The sequence below is a fragment of the Dryobates pubescens genome, chromosome 22 (assembly GCF_014839835.1).
Source record: "Dryobates pubescens isolate bDryPub1 chromosome 22, bDryPub1.pri, whole genome shotgun sequence".
In the NCBI taxonomy this organism is placed as follows: domain Eukaryota; kingdom Metazoa; phylum Chordata; class Aves; order Piciformes; family Picidae; genus Dryobates; species Dryobates pubescens.
This window is the reverse complement of record NC_071633.1, coordinates 14,205,525-14,223,360: the sequence shown is the minus strand read 5'-3', so window position 1 is coordinate 14,223,360 and position 17,836 is coordinate 14,205,525. Positions and strand designations below refer to the sequence as shown.

At 63.3% G+C, this 17,836-nt stretch overlaps 1 protein-coding gene across 1 annotated transcript; it reads left to right on the top strand.

The window, feature by feature from the left end:
* Positions 1 to 4,851: 4,851 nt before the first annotated feature.
* CLCF1 (cardiotrophin like cytokine factor 1) lies at positions 4,852 to 16,714 on the top strand. Its single transcript, XM_054171905.1, has 3 exons — positions 4,852 to 4,966; positions 14,975 to 15,141; positions 16,223 to 16,714. The coding sequence occupies exons 1-3, from the start codon at positions 4,852 to 4,854 to the stop codon at positions 16,712 to 16,714; spliced, it is 774 nt and encodes a 257-aa protein (XP_054027880.1).
* Positions 16,715 to 17,836: the final 1,122 nt, after the last annotated feature.

The window sequence follows — 17,836 nt, the reverse complement described above, 5'->3', positions numbered from 1 at the left end:
CACGCCCCCGCCGAATGGTTCCGCTCGGGCTCTCCCGCTGCCCACGCCTCTATGGACGAGCCCAGCCCAGCCCCGCTCCCGCCCCTTGAACACGTCCACCCTTCCCCTGCCACTGTTTTCCCTCCCTCTCCGATTTCGGGGGGTCCCGGCGGTGCCGCCCAGCCCGGGGGTGGTCGCGCCCGTACCCCCCTCCCCCCCACCTCCCCCCGGCCGTTGGTTCCGCCCGTTTCTCCTCCGCGCGCCGCCACCTTCCCGATCCCGCCGCCGCCCTCTCCCGTCGCCTTCCCATTGGGTGGGAGCCCGCCTTTGTCCCGCCTCCACCGCCGGACGATTGGCCAGCGCTACCCGCGTGACTGCCGCGGGGCGGTGTTTGGTGCCGGGCTTCGCCTCACGTGATTGAGGGCTGGGCTCATCATGTAGTTCCGCCTCCCTTCTCTTTCTGTTGGGCCGTAAGGCGCAGGCACCGCCCGCTCTTGGAGTGACGTGGCGCTCAGCCAATGGGGCTTCGACTGCCGACAGCGGCTCTGCGCCCCTCAGCGCGACTCCACCTCCCGACTCTGACCTTGATTCCGGCCCCTGGCTCCGGTCCTGGACCCCAGCTCCAGGCTCCAACCTCGACCCCGGACCCCAACCCCCGGCTCCTGGCCCCAATCCCCTGGCACGAGGTACCCACTCTGGGCTCATGCCGCGACCCTGGGCCTGAGCTCTAGTTTCAGGCCCTGACCCCAGTTACAGACCTGGGCCACTGATCCCAGGCCCTCAACCCGCCCCTGGGCCCACCCCTGGGCCCACCCCTGGCTCTTCTGCATCCTCTGGATCGCTGTGAGGTTCCTGGACCTCCCCTAGATGGCATTGGTAACCCCAGGCTGTACCGTGGCTCTCCACTAGATCCCAGTCCCCCTTCCCAGCCTGCTCCAGCTGCCCCCTTCTCCCTCCAGCAGCCATCCTGTTGATGCACCCCCTCCTGCCTGCCCCTCTGCTTCTCCCCCACCAGCAGCCAGGGTAAGATTCACCCCATTCTCTCACTTCCATTAGCTCAGTCCCATCCAACAAGCTGCTGTTGCCAGCTCCTGCCCCACACAGTGCTCCCCAGATCTGGGTGGTCACAGGAGGCTTTAATGAAGCAGTCTCTGCTCCAGGGTCTCTGGTGAGCCCAGTGTTCCGCCCTGTGTCTGCAGGTCTCAGCCTCTTGGCTGGTGGCTGGTGGCACATGGGTGGGCAGGGATGCCATAGCCAGGTTGGCAGCAGTTCAGGGTCTTTCCACCCTAGAAGGCTGGTTCCATGTCTGAAGTGGGTGAGGGTAAGAAAGCAATAAGGAGGGTAAATGGTCCTGCTGGGGTGGGGGGGCCTCAGTAAATTGCTTTCCTCATGCAGGCAGCCAGTCTGGAGTGACTGCATCTCGGGTTGATGCCTCAAGGGAGGCTGGGGGGGGAGGAAATCTGGCTGTGAGGAACTTGACTCGGGCTTGCAGTGGGGTCCTTCAGCAGGAGCAGCAACTGCCCAAGTCCCTCCTCCTAGGCTCAGTGTCTGCAGAGCCCAAGCTGAGGGGCCCCCCAGTCTGTAGCCTGCAGAATGTGGCTGGCACCTGGGGGGGGGGGGGGGGGGGGGGGGGGGGGCACAGAGCCCCTCAGCCACAGCCTCTCTGCCTCCTTTTTTTCCATCTCAGGTGCATTGCTGGTGCTCAGCACCTCTCTGAGTGCCCCACAGCTGGAATTTTGGACCCAGCACCCCTCAGCAGCACATCCCCTCCAGGTACCATCAACTTCTGACCTCCCTGGGGCCGCTCCTGGGCCAAGCCGCCTGCGTGTGCCTGGGCTTGGGGAGCTCAGGGGACTCCCAGGCCTGCCTTGGCCTGGCTTTGGGGTCCAGCCTCCACGGGGTCAGCTGGATCTGGCTCACTCCACCTCTGGGGCGAGCACTGGCTGCCAGCCCCTTCCTCCCAGGAGGAGGAGGAGGATGGGATTGTGTGTGTGTCCGTTCCAGCTCTGGAACAGCAGCCGGGGCTCCTCTGGAGCCGCCGTCCCCAGGAGGGGCTCTGGCCTCGGGGCTCAGCGTTTTATGGGGCTGTGGATAGGACGCAGCTGGCTGCGGGCGTGACACACACACCTCAGTGGTGGCCAAAGCCACAAGCACCCCTCCCCTCCTCCCCTGGCCTCCCCCAGCCGGCACCGACGAGGCACTGGGGACCGGGCTGGATGCGTGCCGGGAGCAGGAGCCTGGCAGCCCTCCGAGGGCTCCGGCACCCCTGGTTTCAACCTACCCCCGAGGCTGGGGACCTGTCACCTTCCCTGCCACCCCTGGGGTGGCCTCCACGTGCCTGCTGGGCTGGTGGGCCATCTCCCAACAGCAGCAGCTTGCCCACCGCTCGCGGGGCTGCCGGCTTCCTTCCCAGAACGGCACCATGGCGCTGTGCCCTCGCCCAGCCAGCGGCGCGGGGAGACAGACGGCCACAGCTGGGGCTGGCAGCAGGGGACAAATGGCTGCTTGGTGCCCCCAAGACGTCCCTTGGCTTGTCTCCCAGGGGTGTCCCCAAGGAACTGGGACAGTGCCCTGTCTGTGTAACTCACAGTTTGGGGGGGGGGGGGGGGTGGTGTCTGGAGACGATTTGGGATTCAAACCCACCCCGGTGCCAGGGTTTTTTGGGGCACTCGGCATCCCTTTTTCTCTCCTTCCTTCATCTGCCCACGGTGCAGCCCTCAGATGCCACAGACAAAGCTGGCTGCGGAGCTGGGAGGCAGGTAGGAGCACAAGGGACCGCGGTGAGCGGGCAGAGGCTGTGGCACAGCCGGGTGGCGAGCTGCTGCCCGCCACAAAGGTCAGCAGTGGGAGGCAGGCCCCGGGCGCGGCGCCGGCGAGGGGACGAAGGTGAAATCAGCTGCCCACAGCGCTGCGGGTGACGTGGTGCCCGTGGGCATGGGGGTGGGGGGGCCATGGGCTCACCCACACTGCTGGGCACCAGCTGGGGGGGGGGTGGGAGGGGCTGCAGATGGGGCTGTCTCGCTGTCTGGGGGGCACTGACGCTGCTCCTGGGTCAGGGGGCTTGTGCCACGTTCACTGAGTGTTTCACCCTTCTCCTCCTCCTCCTCCTCTCTTCTCTCTCAGGTGTGGGCCCAGAGTGAACTGAGCTGGAAAAGTCCTCAGAAACGACCTTGGTGCTGCCTTTGGGGATGTTTGGGGGGGGGGGGGGGTGGCGACAGGACAAGACTTGATGTCCCCCCCCCCTGCCCAGGGCTGACAGCTGCTCCCACAGCCCCAGCCACACTACAGCAACTCCCCAGGGGAGGTGGAAGTGGCTTTTCCCAACTTTTCCACGCTGTGTGCTGGGGACAAGGAGGGGGAAACCAGATCCCAGCAGCATGACTGGGGTAGGGAGAGGCTAGATGTGCCCCCCCCCCCCCCCCCTTCCCTCCCACCCCCTTAAAACGCTGCTGTGATCTGGGGTGAGGCACCTTGTAGCTGTTCTTGGCCGGTTTTCCCATCTGTTGGGTCCTTCCTCACAGCTCCAACCCCAAATCCACACTTCCCAACCAATAAATCACCTTGGCACCGCCTGTCAGTGCCTGGTTTATCCCTGTGGGGAGGGGTGGGTGTCCCTAAGCCTCTGGGGCTGGCACTGAGGAGGGGGAGTCCCTGTTGCTTTGGGGACAGGCTGGTGTCACCGTGCTCCAAGCTGACACCTCGCTGCTCCGGGGCTGCGGGGGGGGAGGTCGGGGAGGATGCAACTGCTGCCAGCGACGGGGAGGAGGGGGGCGCCGGGGGGGGGTGGGGGGCGCAGACCGGGCCGTGGGGCGGGGAATAAATCCGGTTGTTACCTCCCGGTGCTCCCGAGCAGCGCTGGCCTTTGTCTTAAACAAAGCTTTCTTTTGAAGGGGGGAGCTGGTTTGCACCGTTTTTAGCCCTTCCCGTGGAGGGGGTTCTGCTTTCGCCCCCCACCCCCTTCCCCCCCAGCTCACCCCGGGTGGGCTCTTAGGCAGGCCACGGTCAGTAGCAAGGGGCCTGCCGGCAGCGGGCTTAATTAACGGGGGGTGTTAATTGGGACGGTTAGCGGCTCTCGGCTGTGGCACCCCGCAGGAGCCAAGGGGGTGGTTGCGGGACCATGGCTGTGACCGTGGTGGGCAGCGGCGGCACCCCGGGGACACCGGGGTGTCCCCTCCACTTCGCCGCTTCCCGGGGCGGCGGGTCCGGGGCTGCCCCTCCCAATGCCTCCGGCTGTCCCGGGACTTGGAGCCCACCGAGTGCCGACAGCCGCATTCCCGTTCTCCCGCCGCTCACCTGCCGCCATCCCGGGGCTGTCCCGGCGGGGCAGCGGCCGCGGCACTACGGGACCCGAGCTCTCCTATCCCGGTTGAACCGGAGAGGGAGTCCCACACTCCACTTTCCTCCCGCCCCCCCCCAACAAGGACCCCCACCCCCCTTACCAACCCAGCAGCAGGGGAGGGGGTTGGCAGTACCAGAGGAGAGGCGAGGCCAGCCCCACGCCTGTCTGCCTGTCTGTCCGTCTGTCTGTCCCGCGTCCCTCCCCGCACCGACCGGCCCTCCGCTGCCTGTCTCCGCGCCTCCTCATCCCTCCACCCACCCCTCCCCGTTGCCCGCGGATGTTGGTGGGGGGGTGGTGGTTTGGGAAAAGGGGGGGTCAGACTGGCACCCAACCCCCCCCCTTTTTCCCCCACCCCCCCCCCCTTCTCTCGCCGCCCCGCCGCACCTCGCCCCGTCCCGTCCCCCCCCCTCTCCCGACCACCTCCTTCCCCGTTCCCCTCCCCGGACCCCCCCCCCGGGGAGGGGGGGGGGTGACCGGGCTCTCGGCGTGCCGTCGGGAGGAGAAGAAGGACGAGACGGGGCTGGGACCGGCAAATGGGAGCCGGAGTCCCGGGCCGGTGTGCGGGACCGTTGCAAGCTTGTCCCGGAACCCCCAACCACGTACCCACCGCCCCAGCCCCGCGCCTGGCCCGCATGGAGCTGAGAGCAGGTAGGAGAAGACCCCCTACCCCCTCCTCAATTCCCTACCGACCCTTCCCAGAACGGCACTGGCCCCGCACCGGCCTCGCACCGGCTCCGCCGCTGCCACTTAACAAAAGCCGTGCGGGAGCCAGAGCCCGGAGCGGCACGAACAGGACGGAGAAAGTGAGGTACTCACTTCCCTCCCCACCTGGAGACCCCCGCTTTCCACCCCCAGGAACTCCCCGTCCTCACCGCGGGGACTCCAACCCCCACTCTGGGGGACAACCATTGCCTTCCCTCCGCACTCTAGGCACCCCCTTTCCCTTCCAACCCGAAGACCCCCATCTCTACCCCAGTGACCCTCTTTCCCCTCCCTCCCCGTCCTCACGACCCCAGTCCCCACCCCAAGTGACCCCCTTTCTCTTCTCCCCACTCCAGGGACTCCCTTGCCCTTCTCTTCCCGTCTTGGAGACCCCAAACCCCACTCCGGGGACACTATCCCTTCCTTCCCAACCCTGGAGATCCCAGTCCCCATACTGGAGACCCTTTCCCCCTTTCCCTTCCCTTCTCACTCCAATGATCCTCTTTCCCTTCTCACTCTAAGGACCCTCTTTCATTACCCCCTCTCCCCCCCCCCCCAATCCCAGAGACTCTGATTCTCACCCTCGGCACCCCAATCTCTATCCCGGGCATCCCGTTTTCCTTCTCTTCCAACCCTGGAGACCCCAGTCCATAACTTTCCTTTCCCTCCCACTTCAGAGACCTCCTTTCCTTTCCTTCAACTCCAGAGACCCCGATCTCTACCCCAGTGACCCCTTTTCTCTTCGCTCCCCATTCCTTTTCCTTTCCCTCCTGACCCCAATCCCTTCTCCAGTGACCCACTCCAGGATCCCCCCCTCCCCCCTTTCCCTCTCTTTCCAAACCTGAAGACCCCAATCCCCACCCCAGTGACCCCCTTTCCCTTCTCTCCTCACCCCAGTGACCCCCTTTCCCTTCGCCTCACTCCAGTGACCTCCTTTCTCTCTCCTTCTCATTCCAGGGATGCCTTTTCTCTTCCATCCCAACCCCAGAGACCCCAATCCCCACTTCAGTGAACCCCTCTCTCTTCTCTCTCTACCCCAGTGACTCCTTTTCACGTCTTGCTCCAGGGACCCCAATCTCTCCCCCAGTGATCTCCTCTCTCTTCTTTCCCCACTTCAAGGATCTCTTTTCCCTTCCCTCCCAAACCAAAGCACCCCCACACACACCGCCACGGACCCCTTCATTCTTCTCTCCCCACTCCAGGAACCCCTTTTCCCTTCCCTTCCTGCCCCACTGCCCCCTTTTTTCCCCTTCCCTTCTTACCCCCCCCCCCCGCCTCCAACTCCAACCTCCCCACCTCTACCTCGGGGATCCCCAACAACAGATTTTAGCTGCTGGCGTGTAAGGGGGTGGTGGAAAGAAGCAGGGACGGGGTTGGGGTGGCCGGGGGGATGGTGAGGGAGGGAATGAATGGAGCCTGCTCTTGTGTACGGCTGCATCAAATACATTCTTGAAAGCAACCTGGTTCTGCTTAGCACTTGAATTTGGAGAGGAAAGGGAAAAAAAAGAGAGAGAGAGAGAGAGAGAGGAGAGAGAGGCAAAGCGAGGCCGGGAGGCAGCAGCTTGGGGAGGGTGGATTCAAGCTCAGTTTTTTTCCTTTCTTTTTTTTTCCCCTCTGTGTGTGTGTGTGTGTGTTTTTTCTCCTCCTCCTCCTTTCTTTCTTTCTTCCCTTTTTTTTTTTTTTTTTTAATTTCTTGCATTCCTGGACACCAATCAAAAAGAGCAGATCGAGGGGAGGTGGAAAAAAAAGGAAAGGAAAGGAAAGAAAGAAAAGAAGGGGGGAAAAAAGGGGGGGGGAAGAGGGGGAAAAGGAGGGGGAAAAAAAGGAGGGGAGAAAAAAAAAAGAGGGGGAAAAAGGAGAAAAAAAGAGGGGGGGGAAAGGAGAAAAAAAGAAAAAAGAGGGAAAAAAGGAGAAAAAAAAAGAAAAAAGAGGGGGGAAAAGAGACAAAAAGGGGAAAAGAGGAAAAAAGAGGAAAAAAGGGAAAAAGAGGGGAAAAGAAAAAACGGGAAAAGAGGGGGAAAAGAAAAGAGATAAAAAAGAGGAAAAAGGAGAGGAAAAAAGAGGGGGAAAAAGAGAAAAAATTGGGGGGAAAAAAGAAGAAGAAGAAAGAAACAAAACAAGGAAAACAAAAAAAAAAAAAAAAGAAAAGAAAAGGAGGTGGCCCGGGGCGGGGGGGGGGGGTTTAAAAAAAACCCAGAGGAAGACAGCGAAGTGAAAGCAGCCGGAGCGTGCACGCACGCACTCACACCCCAAAATACCCCCCCTCAAAATCCTCCCCCCCCACCTAACTCCTCTCCCCCCCTGCATGCCTCCTTCCCTCTCTCTCTCGCTCTCTCTTTTTTTTTCCCCTCCACTCAAGCAAAACAAATAAGGCGAGGAAAAAGAAAAAACCCAACCCACCCCCCCCCCCCCTTTAGAAACCCCCCCCCCTTCCAAACCGCCCTCCCCACATCCCCCCCCCCCCCCCCGCTAACCGGGAGCTGGGGTAGAGCTGAGCTCAACCGAGTGCAAGAACTAAACCAACGCCACCGCCCCCCCCCCCCCCCCACCCCTCCCTTAATTTCTCGCCCTATTTTTGGGCTCTTCTCATTCCTTTTCCCCCCCCTCCCTCTCCCCCCCCCCCCCCCTTTCCCTTTCCCCAACCCCCCCCCCCTGCACCCCGACTATGCTAAATGTCGCTGGGGAGCTCTCAGGTAAGACCGAGGCGCTGGGAGGTGCCGCGGGAGCTGCCGGGGCAGGGGGTTTAGGGTGGGGTTGGGGGGGGGGGGGGGGGAGGTTGTTTTTAGCTCGGGGGGGTGTATCTCTCTTTTTTTTTTTCCCTCCCCTTTCCGAGCCGCTGCTGATTTTAATTTGATGTGATTAAAGCGTCTGGCTGGCTTTGGGATTGATTTAAGACTTTCCCCTCTCTCGTTTGGGTGGGTTTAGTTTGTTGGGTTTTCCCCCCCCCCCCTTCTCTTTTCCTCCTTCCTCCCCCCCCCCCTCCTTTTTATTTCCCCCCCCCCCCCCTTCTTTTCCATGCATGTTTGTGATTATCCACCGCTCAGCACAGAGAATTCAACCCCAGCACTGACAAGAGAGGAGGAAAATGAAACTCTTTGGGATTTTAGGGCAGCAAGGAAGAGCTTAATTTTTTTTCCTCCCCGCCCTTCGATTTTGGGGGTTGCCTCAAAACGCTGTGGTTGGGAGCAGACAAAACTCCTCCTCGGCCCCACATTCCTGGCAGTGAGATTTTTTTTAGGGGTGCCAAGGAAATGGGATCATCCCCCCTGGCCGCGGGAATGGTTTTGGTCCCCCAGACCCAGCGGCCACTCTGGGGGGGCCGGGGAGAGTCGGCTTGCTGGTGGGGTTGTGTGATCCACAGGGATGGGGGGGGCGGGGGGCCAGGGGGAGGGGGGGTCCTCACCCGGAAAAGATGGGGAGAAAGGCTGGAAAACATCCTTAAAAGGTCAAACTGGGGGTGTGTTGAGAGGCTCCTCGAGGGCTGAGATCGGGATCCCCAAGTCCCGGCGCAGGGACTGGGGCACCACGGGGCCGGGTTTGGCTCCGATGTCAGCGGGACCGGCGTGACGCAGGCACGGGCAAAACGGGGCTAGCGCCGGGGAACCGGAAAAGCCAGGCTGGGATCCCCCCGGTGCTCCCAGCGCCCCTCCTCCCACCCAGCCTCTCCCCGGGGCCGGTGGACGTGGCCGTGACGCTGGTGGCACAACCGGTACCACAGCCTGCGACAAGAAAGGGGACACCGAGCCTGGTATGATGGCAGGAGATGTGGGGTGAGGGTTTTGACCACTCCAGCTCCACTTTTTTTTGGGGTGTGCCTAGCTGGTGGCATCCCTGACAGGGTTTGGGGGACATTCGGAGGTGGGTCCTGGTTGTCACCGTGGCCCCGTCTCTGCGCTGGGCACGGTGGTGGCCAACATCTGGGCTGCATTAAGTGCAGCCTCTGCAGGGAAATGAGGCAGGCTCTGCTTACAGGGCCGTGCTGGGGGGTGATTTATGCCCTGCTAAGTGCCAGCCAGCTCCATAAATCACCCCCCAACAGTCACCAGGGTAGTGCCAGCCCCCCATGTGCCGTGGGCAATGCCACTGCACTGCCCAGCACAGGCTAGTCGTGGTCCTTCACCCAGCTGGTGGGGATGTGCTCACTCTGGCACAGATGGGGGACATCTGGGTGGCAGCTGGCTTGGCAGTGCTGTGACCTCCGAGTGGCCTGTGGCTGGGGTGTGATGGAGGACATGGTGCCAGTCTGGCCATCATGGCATGGTTGTCCTGAGTGGGCACAGCTATGTAGAGTCGCTGGTCCATGTGAACCTGGCCAAGGTGGTGTCCCCGTGAGTGGGGCATGCTGGTGCTGGCAATGGCTCTGGTGGTGCCAGGGGATGGCAGAGGGATATGCCAGTCCCTGTCTCAGTGTCCAGGGGTGCATGGCCACCATCCCATGTGGGCATGGCCATGAAATGCTGCCAGCTCCATGCTCATCTGAGGTGGTGTTGTCATGGGTAGGAGATGCTGGTGATGGCAGTGGGTCTGTCTGTGCCAGTGGATGGCAGAAGGATGTGCCATCCTCTGCCACATCCACATGCATCATGGCATGGCCATCCTGAGCAAGCACAGCCATGAGAGCTGCCAGTCTCATGCCAGCCCACCCAAGGTGGCATCCCCATGTGTGTGGGAGATAGCAGTGATGGCAGCAGGTCTGGTGGCACCAAGGGATGGGGAAAGCTGTGCCACATCAGGGTCCACAGTGCCACGTGGGCTGGCACGAGGGGTGCCCTGCTGTGCACCCCAGAGAGGCTGGCAATGGGCATAACACCCACAAGTGGTAGCGCTGGTGAGGGGCACCCCGTGGGTGTTGGGTGCTCTCCGCCCCGTGGAGACCCCAGGACACCTCCTGGGTGCCGGTGGGTGCCATGGCCGTGCCGCCCTGCTCGTGCGTGCAGGGTCTGGTTGGGATTAAGGGGCCTCACGCCCCCCCCACCCCCATCCTCACTGCCGGGGCTGTTTCCATCGTGCCGTTGGCTGGAGCGGGATGGGAACTCCAGGCCCAGCTCATTATGGAGGCTCGGGCGGGCGGCCGCAGCTATAAACACAGCGAGGAGACAGGATGTAAACACTCAGCGCCGCGGGGCTGCGCTGGGGGGGACGTGGGGCCCCCCAAAACACCCACCCGCCCCCGCCCCGCCGCCTGCTGCAGCAGCTGGGGAGGGAGGGGGGAGCTGGGAGGTACTGGGAGCTCTGGGCAAGAGCCTGGGGGGGTTTGGTGGCTCCTGGAGAGATGGGGCATGAAGGGTGGGATGGGAGTAGGCAGGTGGTATCCCATGGGGTGGGATGGGATGGGGTGGAGACCCCTCTGCCATGGTTGCTGTTGGGGAGCAAGGACAAATGTGTCCTTCCCATCAGCGCCTGGGGACTGCTGTGGCCGTCGATGGCCAGGTACAGGGGACATGGGGATCGTCAGCATCCTCTTGTCCCCTCCAGGGTTGCCCCACGTCGTGGTGTCACCTCCTCGATGCCATAGTGGCACCTCGTTGATGCCACTGCAGCACCTCTCCAGCCACGGCAGGGTTAACCACCAGCGTGCTGGGGACACAGAGGTGTCTGTCCTTGTGCCCTTGACCATCACTCACTCCAAGACCCATGAAGGGCACTGGGGCCACCTTGGGCTACGACCACCCCCCGCCAGAGATGGTGCACGGGGAAGGGTTAAGTGCTGCTGGCTGGCGGTTGCAGGCTGGTGGCCGGTGGCCAGTGGCCACTGCCACACACACACACAGAGGGCTACTTTGTGCTGCGTTCATGCCTGGCCACCACGGGACCTCCAGGGCTGGGCTCTCCCACGAATGCCGGGAATGGGGCCGGGGGGCGGGCTGGGGCTCTGCTCGCCGTTGGCCACCAGCCCATCAGATACGGCAGCTCTCGCCGCCGCGTCGGGGGCCGCGGGGCCAACTTGGCTCCGTCCACTTGTGCGAGTGTGTCCCCCCCGCCCCGCCTTCCCAGCTGCCACCACCGCCCCCCTCCCCACCCCAGGGTGATGGCTTTGCCACGAGGGTTTCGGGAAGGAGGCTCCGGGTGGCTTTGTGGTCACTCCTGACCTCAGTGGCTCTGCCCACAGCATGCCCAGGGAACAGCTCACCCGGCACCGCCGCTCGCCGGGAGGGCTGCCCAGGCGCCTGGGTGGGTGGCAGTGGACCCGCTGTGGTCACTCTATGTAAGCCCCACCAAAGGCGGCTGAGCGGTGGCCCCCGTGCCACGAGGGATGCCCGTGGTGTTCTGCCACCCACCGTGACCCCTTGTCATCGGCGAGAGGGGTGCCATGCCGGCGCTGCTTGATGATGCCCAGGTCCCACGTCCCCGGTTGCCCCTGAGGCCAAGCGGGTGACTTGGGGCAGCCACGCCAGGAGCTGCTTACGTGGGCTGGGAGCAGCCTGGCCGGGCTCCAGGGGCGGTTTTGAAACCCTCGGGCTCTTCCTCGCCGACGTCACCGGGATCCAGCTGTGCCGGCTCCGGGCCTCCCTCCTCCCCATCACCCGCACCCGCCGGCGGTGCCCGTGCCAAGACGTGGTCACCAGGGTGGGCGAGGGAGAATGGCTGCTCGTGGGGCACCCAGCATGGCTGCAACACTGGCACTGCCGTGCCACTGCGGTGGCACCCTCACTGCTGTGGCACCGTCGCTGCTGTGGCACCGTTGTTGTTGTGCCATGGTGATGTCTGTGCCACTCGTGCTGTGGTCACTGCTGTGCCTTGTTTATGTCTATGCCACTGCTGTGTCGTGGCCACTGGTGTGCCAGCAGCTTTCCCGTGCCATGGCCATCCATACATGTGCCACCACTGTGCCATGGCCAGTGGTGTGCCAGCCATGCTTTCCCATGGCTGTGTCTGCGCTGCTGTTCTGCCACGAGTGCCATCGTGCCACCCGTATTGGCTGTCTGTACCAATGCCAGTGCTGTGCCATAGTCTCCACTGTGCCACCCGTGTTGTTGTGCAGTGGCAATGCCTGTGCCACTCTCAGCAGTCTGCCATGGTGACCATCACTGCTGTGCCACCTGCATTACAGTGTCACAGGGATGGCTGTGCCACCGCTGTGTCAAGGTCACTGCTATGCCTTGGGCGCCAGCAGGCCTTATGCACTACTGCTGTGCCATGGCCATGTCAGTGCCATGGCCACTGCTGTCCCCTGGCAACTGCTGTGCTGTGGCTATATATGTGCTGTTGCTGTGCCATGCCCACTGCTGTGCCATGTCTGCTATTGTGCTATGCCCTGAACATGGCCATGCCACTGCTGTGCCATGGCCCCCACTCTGCCATAGCTGCATCTGTGCCACGGCCACCTTCATGCCACCACGTTTTCTGTGCACCTCACCATCCGCTCTCCCTCAGCCGGGTACCTCGCTTGGGCACCTCTTCATCCTCTCCCTCCTTCCTCCATCCTCATCCCGGGACCCGCCGGCGGCTCCGTTCCGCTCCCGCCGCCTCCAGCCCGGTTCTCCCAGCTCCCAGCCGTGTTTGCTTTGGCCAGCGCCAGCCTGAATCCCGCGCTGGAAACCGGAGCTGAGTCACGGCGGTGGCCCCGGCCCACGCACGGCTGCACCGACACGCGCCGGGACAGACGGACACCCGGGGCCGCGCCGGGACACGGGCAAGCGGCTGCACGTGCCCACCGCGGGGCACAGTGACGTGGCAGGGCACCCACGTCAGCCCCCCCCGCCGGGGTGCGCCTGCACGGGCATGTGCCATGTGTCACAGGTGGGCACGGCAGCGTCACAAACCCTTCGCCCTACGTCACGCGTGGGTGACCATCGCCCAGCACCGCCTGTGGCAGGCTGGCACCGTGCGTGGCGTGGTTAGGGAGTGCCACACGCAAGCAGGGCATGTCACGCACTGATACGGTGTCACACACGTGTGCAGGGCATGTCACACACTGATACCGTGTCACACACGTGTGCAGGGCATGTCACACACTGATACCGTGTCACACGTGTGCAGGGCATGTCACACAAGGTGTGTCATGCATGCATGACATGTCACATGTGCTGTGTCATGAATGTGTGCTGTGTCACACACTTACAGATGTGTCCTGCCGGTGTGTCTTGCCCCACATGTGCTGTGTCATGTATGTGTGCTGTGTCACACGTGCTGTGTCACGCATGCAGGACGTGTCACAGGGGCACAGCCCGGTACACACCTGCAGGACATGTCACACGGCGTGTCACGTGTGTGCAGCATGTCACCTGCATGTTGTTTCCCCTGTGCAGAGCGTGTCCCCCCCACCCGTGAGGGTCACCACCGCTGGTGGCCTCAGGTGCAATCAGTTCTGCACCGGGGTGGGATCGGCAGGGCCAGAGCTGGCATGTCCCCAGGGATCCTCATGCATCACCGGCTCTAGTCGGTGCACGGGCACCGAGGCCAGGCGGGGGTCCCCACAGCACCAAACGGGCTGGTGGCTCTGCCCAGGTTGTGCCAAGGTGTGAGCTGTGCGGGCACAAGGGATGCCAAGTTGTGCTGTGCCAGAAAAGGTGCTGAGCTGCCCGGTGTTGGCATTGGGTCCCCATGGCACCAAACGGGCTGGTGGCGCTGCCCTGCTGGCTTCCCGAAGCGGGTGACGGGCGGCGGTAAGGGGCGGTGGTAACGGGCACCGGCAGTGGGAGGAGGTGACGAGCACAGGTGACGGGCACAGGTGATGGGCAGGGTTAACGGGCACCGGTAACGCGTGGAGGTGACTCGCGATGGCACCGCGGGGCTTGCCCATGCTGGGAGCCCAACCGCTGCTTCCTGAGCCCTGCTGCTGGGAGTAGCTCATCCCACCCGACGAGCTGCCGGGAAAACCCGATTCCAACTGGGACCAACTGGTGCCAGCTGGCCGCAGTGCGGTGACCGCGAGGTTCGGGCGGCCGCCGTGACGGTAGTGCGGACGGGGGTCCCCCCGCGATGACGGTCACGGCGCCGGTGGCTTCCGGCAGCCTCGTCACGGCTTACGCCGCAGCCACCACCTCCGGGTCCCGCTCCTGACCTCCCAGTTCCCCCTAGGGCGCCTTGCTGGGGTTAATGGTGAGGGAAAGGACCTCACTGTGCCAAGGGTTGCCGGGATGCCCGGCTGGCACCGGAGGTGGTGGCGAGCGAGTCGCTGTGCCCAAATATATCCTGTCCGTGTCGTGCCGGCGGCAGCCCCGCCAGCCGCCCCAGCTCCACACCATATAAAGGATTGTTGCTGCAGCCGGGGCACCGAGGGGGGCATGGGCACGCTGGCACGGGCACCGAGGCCAGGCGGGGGTCCCCAGAGCACCAAATGGGCTGGTGGCGCTGCCCTGGTTGTGCCAAGGTGCGAGCTGTGTGGGCACAGGGGATGCCAAGTTGTGCTGTGCCAGAAAAGGTGCTGAGCTGCCCTGTGCCAGGGGATTTTGAGCTGTCTGGTGCCAGGGAAGTTGTGGAGCTGCCCTGTGCCAGGGGATTTTGAGCTATCCAGTGCAAGGGTGATGCTGAGCTGCCTGGTGCCAGGGGTGGTGCTGAGTTGCCCTGTGCCAGGAGATTTTAGGCTACTGAGTGCCAGAGGATTCTGAGCTGCCCTGTGCCAGGGGATTTTAGGCTATTGAGTACCAGAGGATTCTGAGCTGCTCTGTGCCAGGGTGATGCTGAGCTGCCTAGTACCCACAGATGCTGAGCTGCCATGTGCCAGGGAGTCTGAACTGCTGGGTGCCAGGGGATGCTGAATTACCCAGTGCCTATGGGGATGCCAAGCTGCCCAGTGCCAGGGCAGGTTCTCAGTGCCCTGTTGCAGGTGTGGGTGCCCTTTGCTCCACCTCAGTTGCCCCGCAGCCTTACGGACAAGGTTGGCAGTGCCAGGTGGGATCAAACCAACCCACTATGCCAGAGCCTCCAAGACCCCCTGGGTCCAAGGCTGGGCAGAAATGCCCCCTCACCCCTCTTTATACCCCTCCACCCTGAGGTACCCTGTCCCTACAGGAGACTCTTGGGGCATCTTCACCTTCCTGTGTGCCGCCCTCTGCAACCTGCCAGCGCTGCCAGCCCTGAACTGCAGCGAGGAGCTGGGCACCAGCCAGTCCATCCAGAAGACCTACGACCTCACCCGCTACCTGGAGCACCAGCTCCGCACCCTGGCTGGCACTTACGTGAGTAGAGGAGGTCACCCGACCCCACCTCTGCCCCCTGGCACCAGGGGCTTGCCCTATCATGATTCCCCATGCCCATCTCCCCTGGGTGATGCCCAAGGTGGGTTTGTGCTCCCTGGGGTGGATACATCTGACTCGGGGTGCCCACCAGTGCCCACCAGTGCCCACCAGCGTTGTGGTTGCTCCTACACGTGGTCCATGGCTGTTCCTACACCCGTGCCCACGTGCACATCACTTTCCCATGCCAAGGGCCACGGAAATGTCTCATCAACCAAGGGCAGGGACCCCGGGAACCGCCCTGTGCCCTCTGGGCACAGGGCGGTTCCCGGGGTCCCTACCCTTGGCCCAGGGTGCACCCATGGGTGCAGACATGGGTGAAGGCATCTGCCTCACCCTGCCCTCTGGCAGCACCAGCTCATGTGGAGGTTCCCTGTCTCTGCCCTGACGTGCCCCCAGTGCTGCCAGCTCAGCCCTGGCGGTGCCAAGCGATGATGAGGGTGGCAGAGCCGTGGGGTTGGGTATGGAAGACGTGGTGGGCATGGACAGCTAGGGCTCACGGGGCATGGGATGTGGTGGGTATGGAGAGCAGGGGCATGGAGATGTGGATGTGGTGGGTATAGAGAACAGGGATACAGAGATCTGGGCATGGGGGTCAGGAACATGTAGATCTGGGATGTGGTGGGCATGAAGACCAGGGTACGAAAGGGAAGGGGATGTGGTGGGCATGGGGACTTGGAGGTCATGGAGTCCTGGGATGTGGGGGACATGGAGAGTGGGGATATGGTGGGCATGTCCACATGGGAACACGGAGGCTGAGAGCATGGTGGGCACAGGGACTTGGGATGTGGTGGGCATGGGGACTTGGGATGTGGCAGGCAGGGAGACCTGCAGACCTGGGATGTGAGGGACGTGGAGACTGGGCAGTTCGGTGAGCACGTCCACCTGGGAGACAACACATGGTGGGCACGGGGACTTGGCAGGTAGGGCTCCATGGAGACTGGCAACAAGGCAGGCACCCTCTACCCCCGCCCCCTCCCTCGGTGCCGCCCCCCGACGGCTGACGGCCGCCCCCTTTCCGCAGCTGAACTACCTTGGGCCACCCTTCAATGAGCCTGACTTCAACCCGCCCCGGCTGGCCCGCGCCGAGCGGGTGCCCAGCGCCACGGTGGACTTGGACCTGTGGCGGGGTCTGACCGACAATGCCCGGCTGGCTGCCAACTACCGCGCCTACAGCCGGCTCCTCTGCTACCTGCGGGCGCTGGACGGGCAGGCGGGCACCGCCGAGCTGCGCCACCGCCTCGGCCACTTCTGCTCCAGCCTCCAGGGCTTGGTGCTCAGCATCGCCGGCGTCATGTCCTCCTTGGGCTACCCACTGCCGGCCGGGCCGGTCGGGCCGCCGGCGCCTCCTGGCACCCCGGTGGCACCTAATGACTTCCTGAAGAAGATGGATGACTTCTGGCTGCTGAAGGAGCTGCAGACTTGGCTCTGGCGCTCGGCCAAGGACTTCAATCGGCTCAAGAAGAAGGTGCCGCCGTCTGTGGTCACGCTGCGCCTGGAGGCGAGGGGGTTCTGACCCCCTGCCCCCCACCCCGATGTCTCCCCTGCCCCTGCATTGCTGGGGTGGGCATGGGGCTCACCCCAAGTCCTGCCGCCGCCACCTCGCTGTGCCTCGTGGGGTGGGGGTTCCTCACCCAAAGTGCCAAAGCCTCCCGTGTCCCCTCTCCATCAGCAGTGTGCCCTGCAAGATGGGTCTCCTGACCCCAAAGTGCCACCCCACACCTGCATGGCATTGTGCCTTCAGAGGCTAGGGTCTTGACCACAAGTGCCACCCATGTCCCTACTCCAACACCTTCAGAGTACCTTCAGGAATGAGTCTCCTGACCTCAAAGTGCCACCAAAGCCACTCGAGAGCTCCACCACCACCACACTGTGCCTTAAAGGGGTGGGGATCTTGACCACAAGTGCCACCAAAGCCACCCATGTCCCCTCTCCAGCACCGGTTTGCCTTGAAGAGATGGATCCCCTGACCCCAAACTGCCACCAGTGCCACTCCACAGCCCCACTGTTGTCACACCATGCCTTAAGGGCCAGGGCTCCTGAAGCCACAGTGCCACCAAAGTCACCCATGTCCCCTGTCCAGCACCAGTTTGCCTTGGAAGAAGGCTCCCCTGATGCCAAAGTGCCACTAACGCCACTCCACAGCCCCACTGGTGTCACCCTGTGCCTTAAGGGACAGGGCACCCGACCCCGAGAGCCACCACAGCCACCCCACATCTCACCCTCACCAGTGTGCCTTGAAAAGTGGCTCTTCTGCCCCCAAAGTGCCACCACAGCCACGCTGCATCCTGCTCATCACCTTCTTGTACCTGACAAATGAGGCTCCCGACCCCAAGTGCCACCAAAGCCACCCCGTATGCCCTCTGTCACCGTGTCGTGCCTTCAAGGACAGGGATCTTGACTTCAGAGTGACACCACAACCACCCATGTCCCCACCGCCTGTACCTCAAGGCAGGGGTGGTGCCACCACCCCGTCCCCACCACACCAGGCCACCCCACTGTCCCCACAGCCATGGTGCTGGGGTGGCCACCAATCTCTTCCCCCCTCATCCCCCCCTGCCCCACAGCAGCAATAAGCCCCTCCCGACAAAGGCTCCAAGCCTGGGTGCAAGCCCCACCCACCCCGACAAAAAGGACC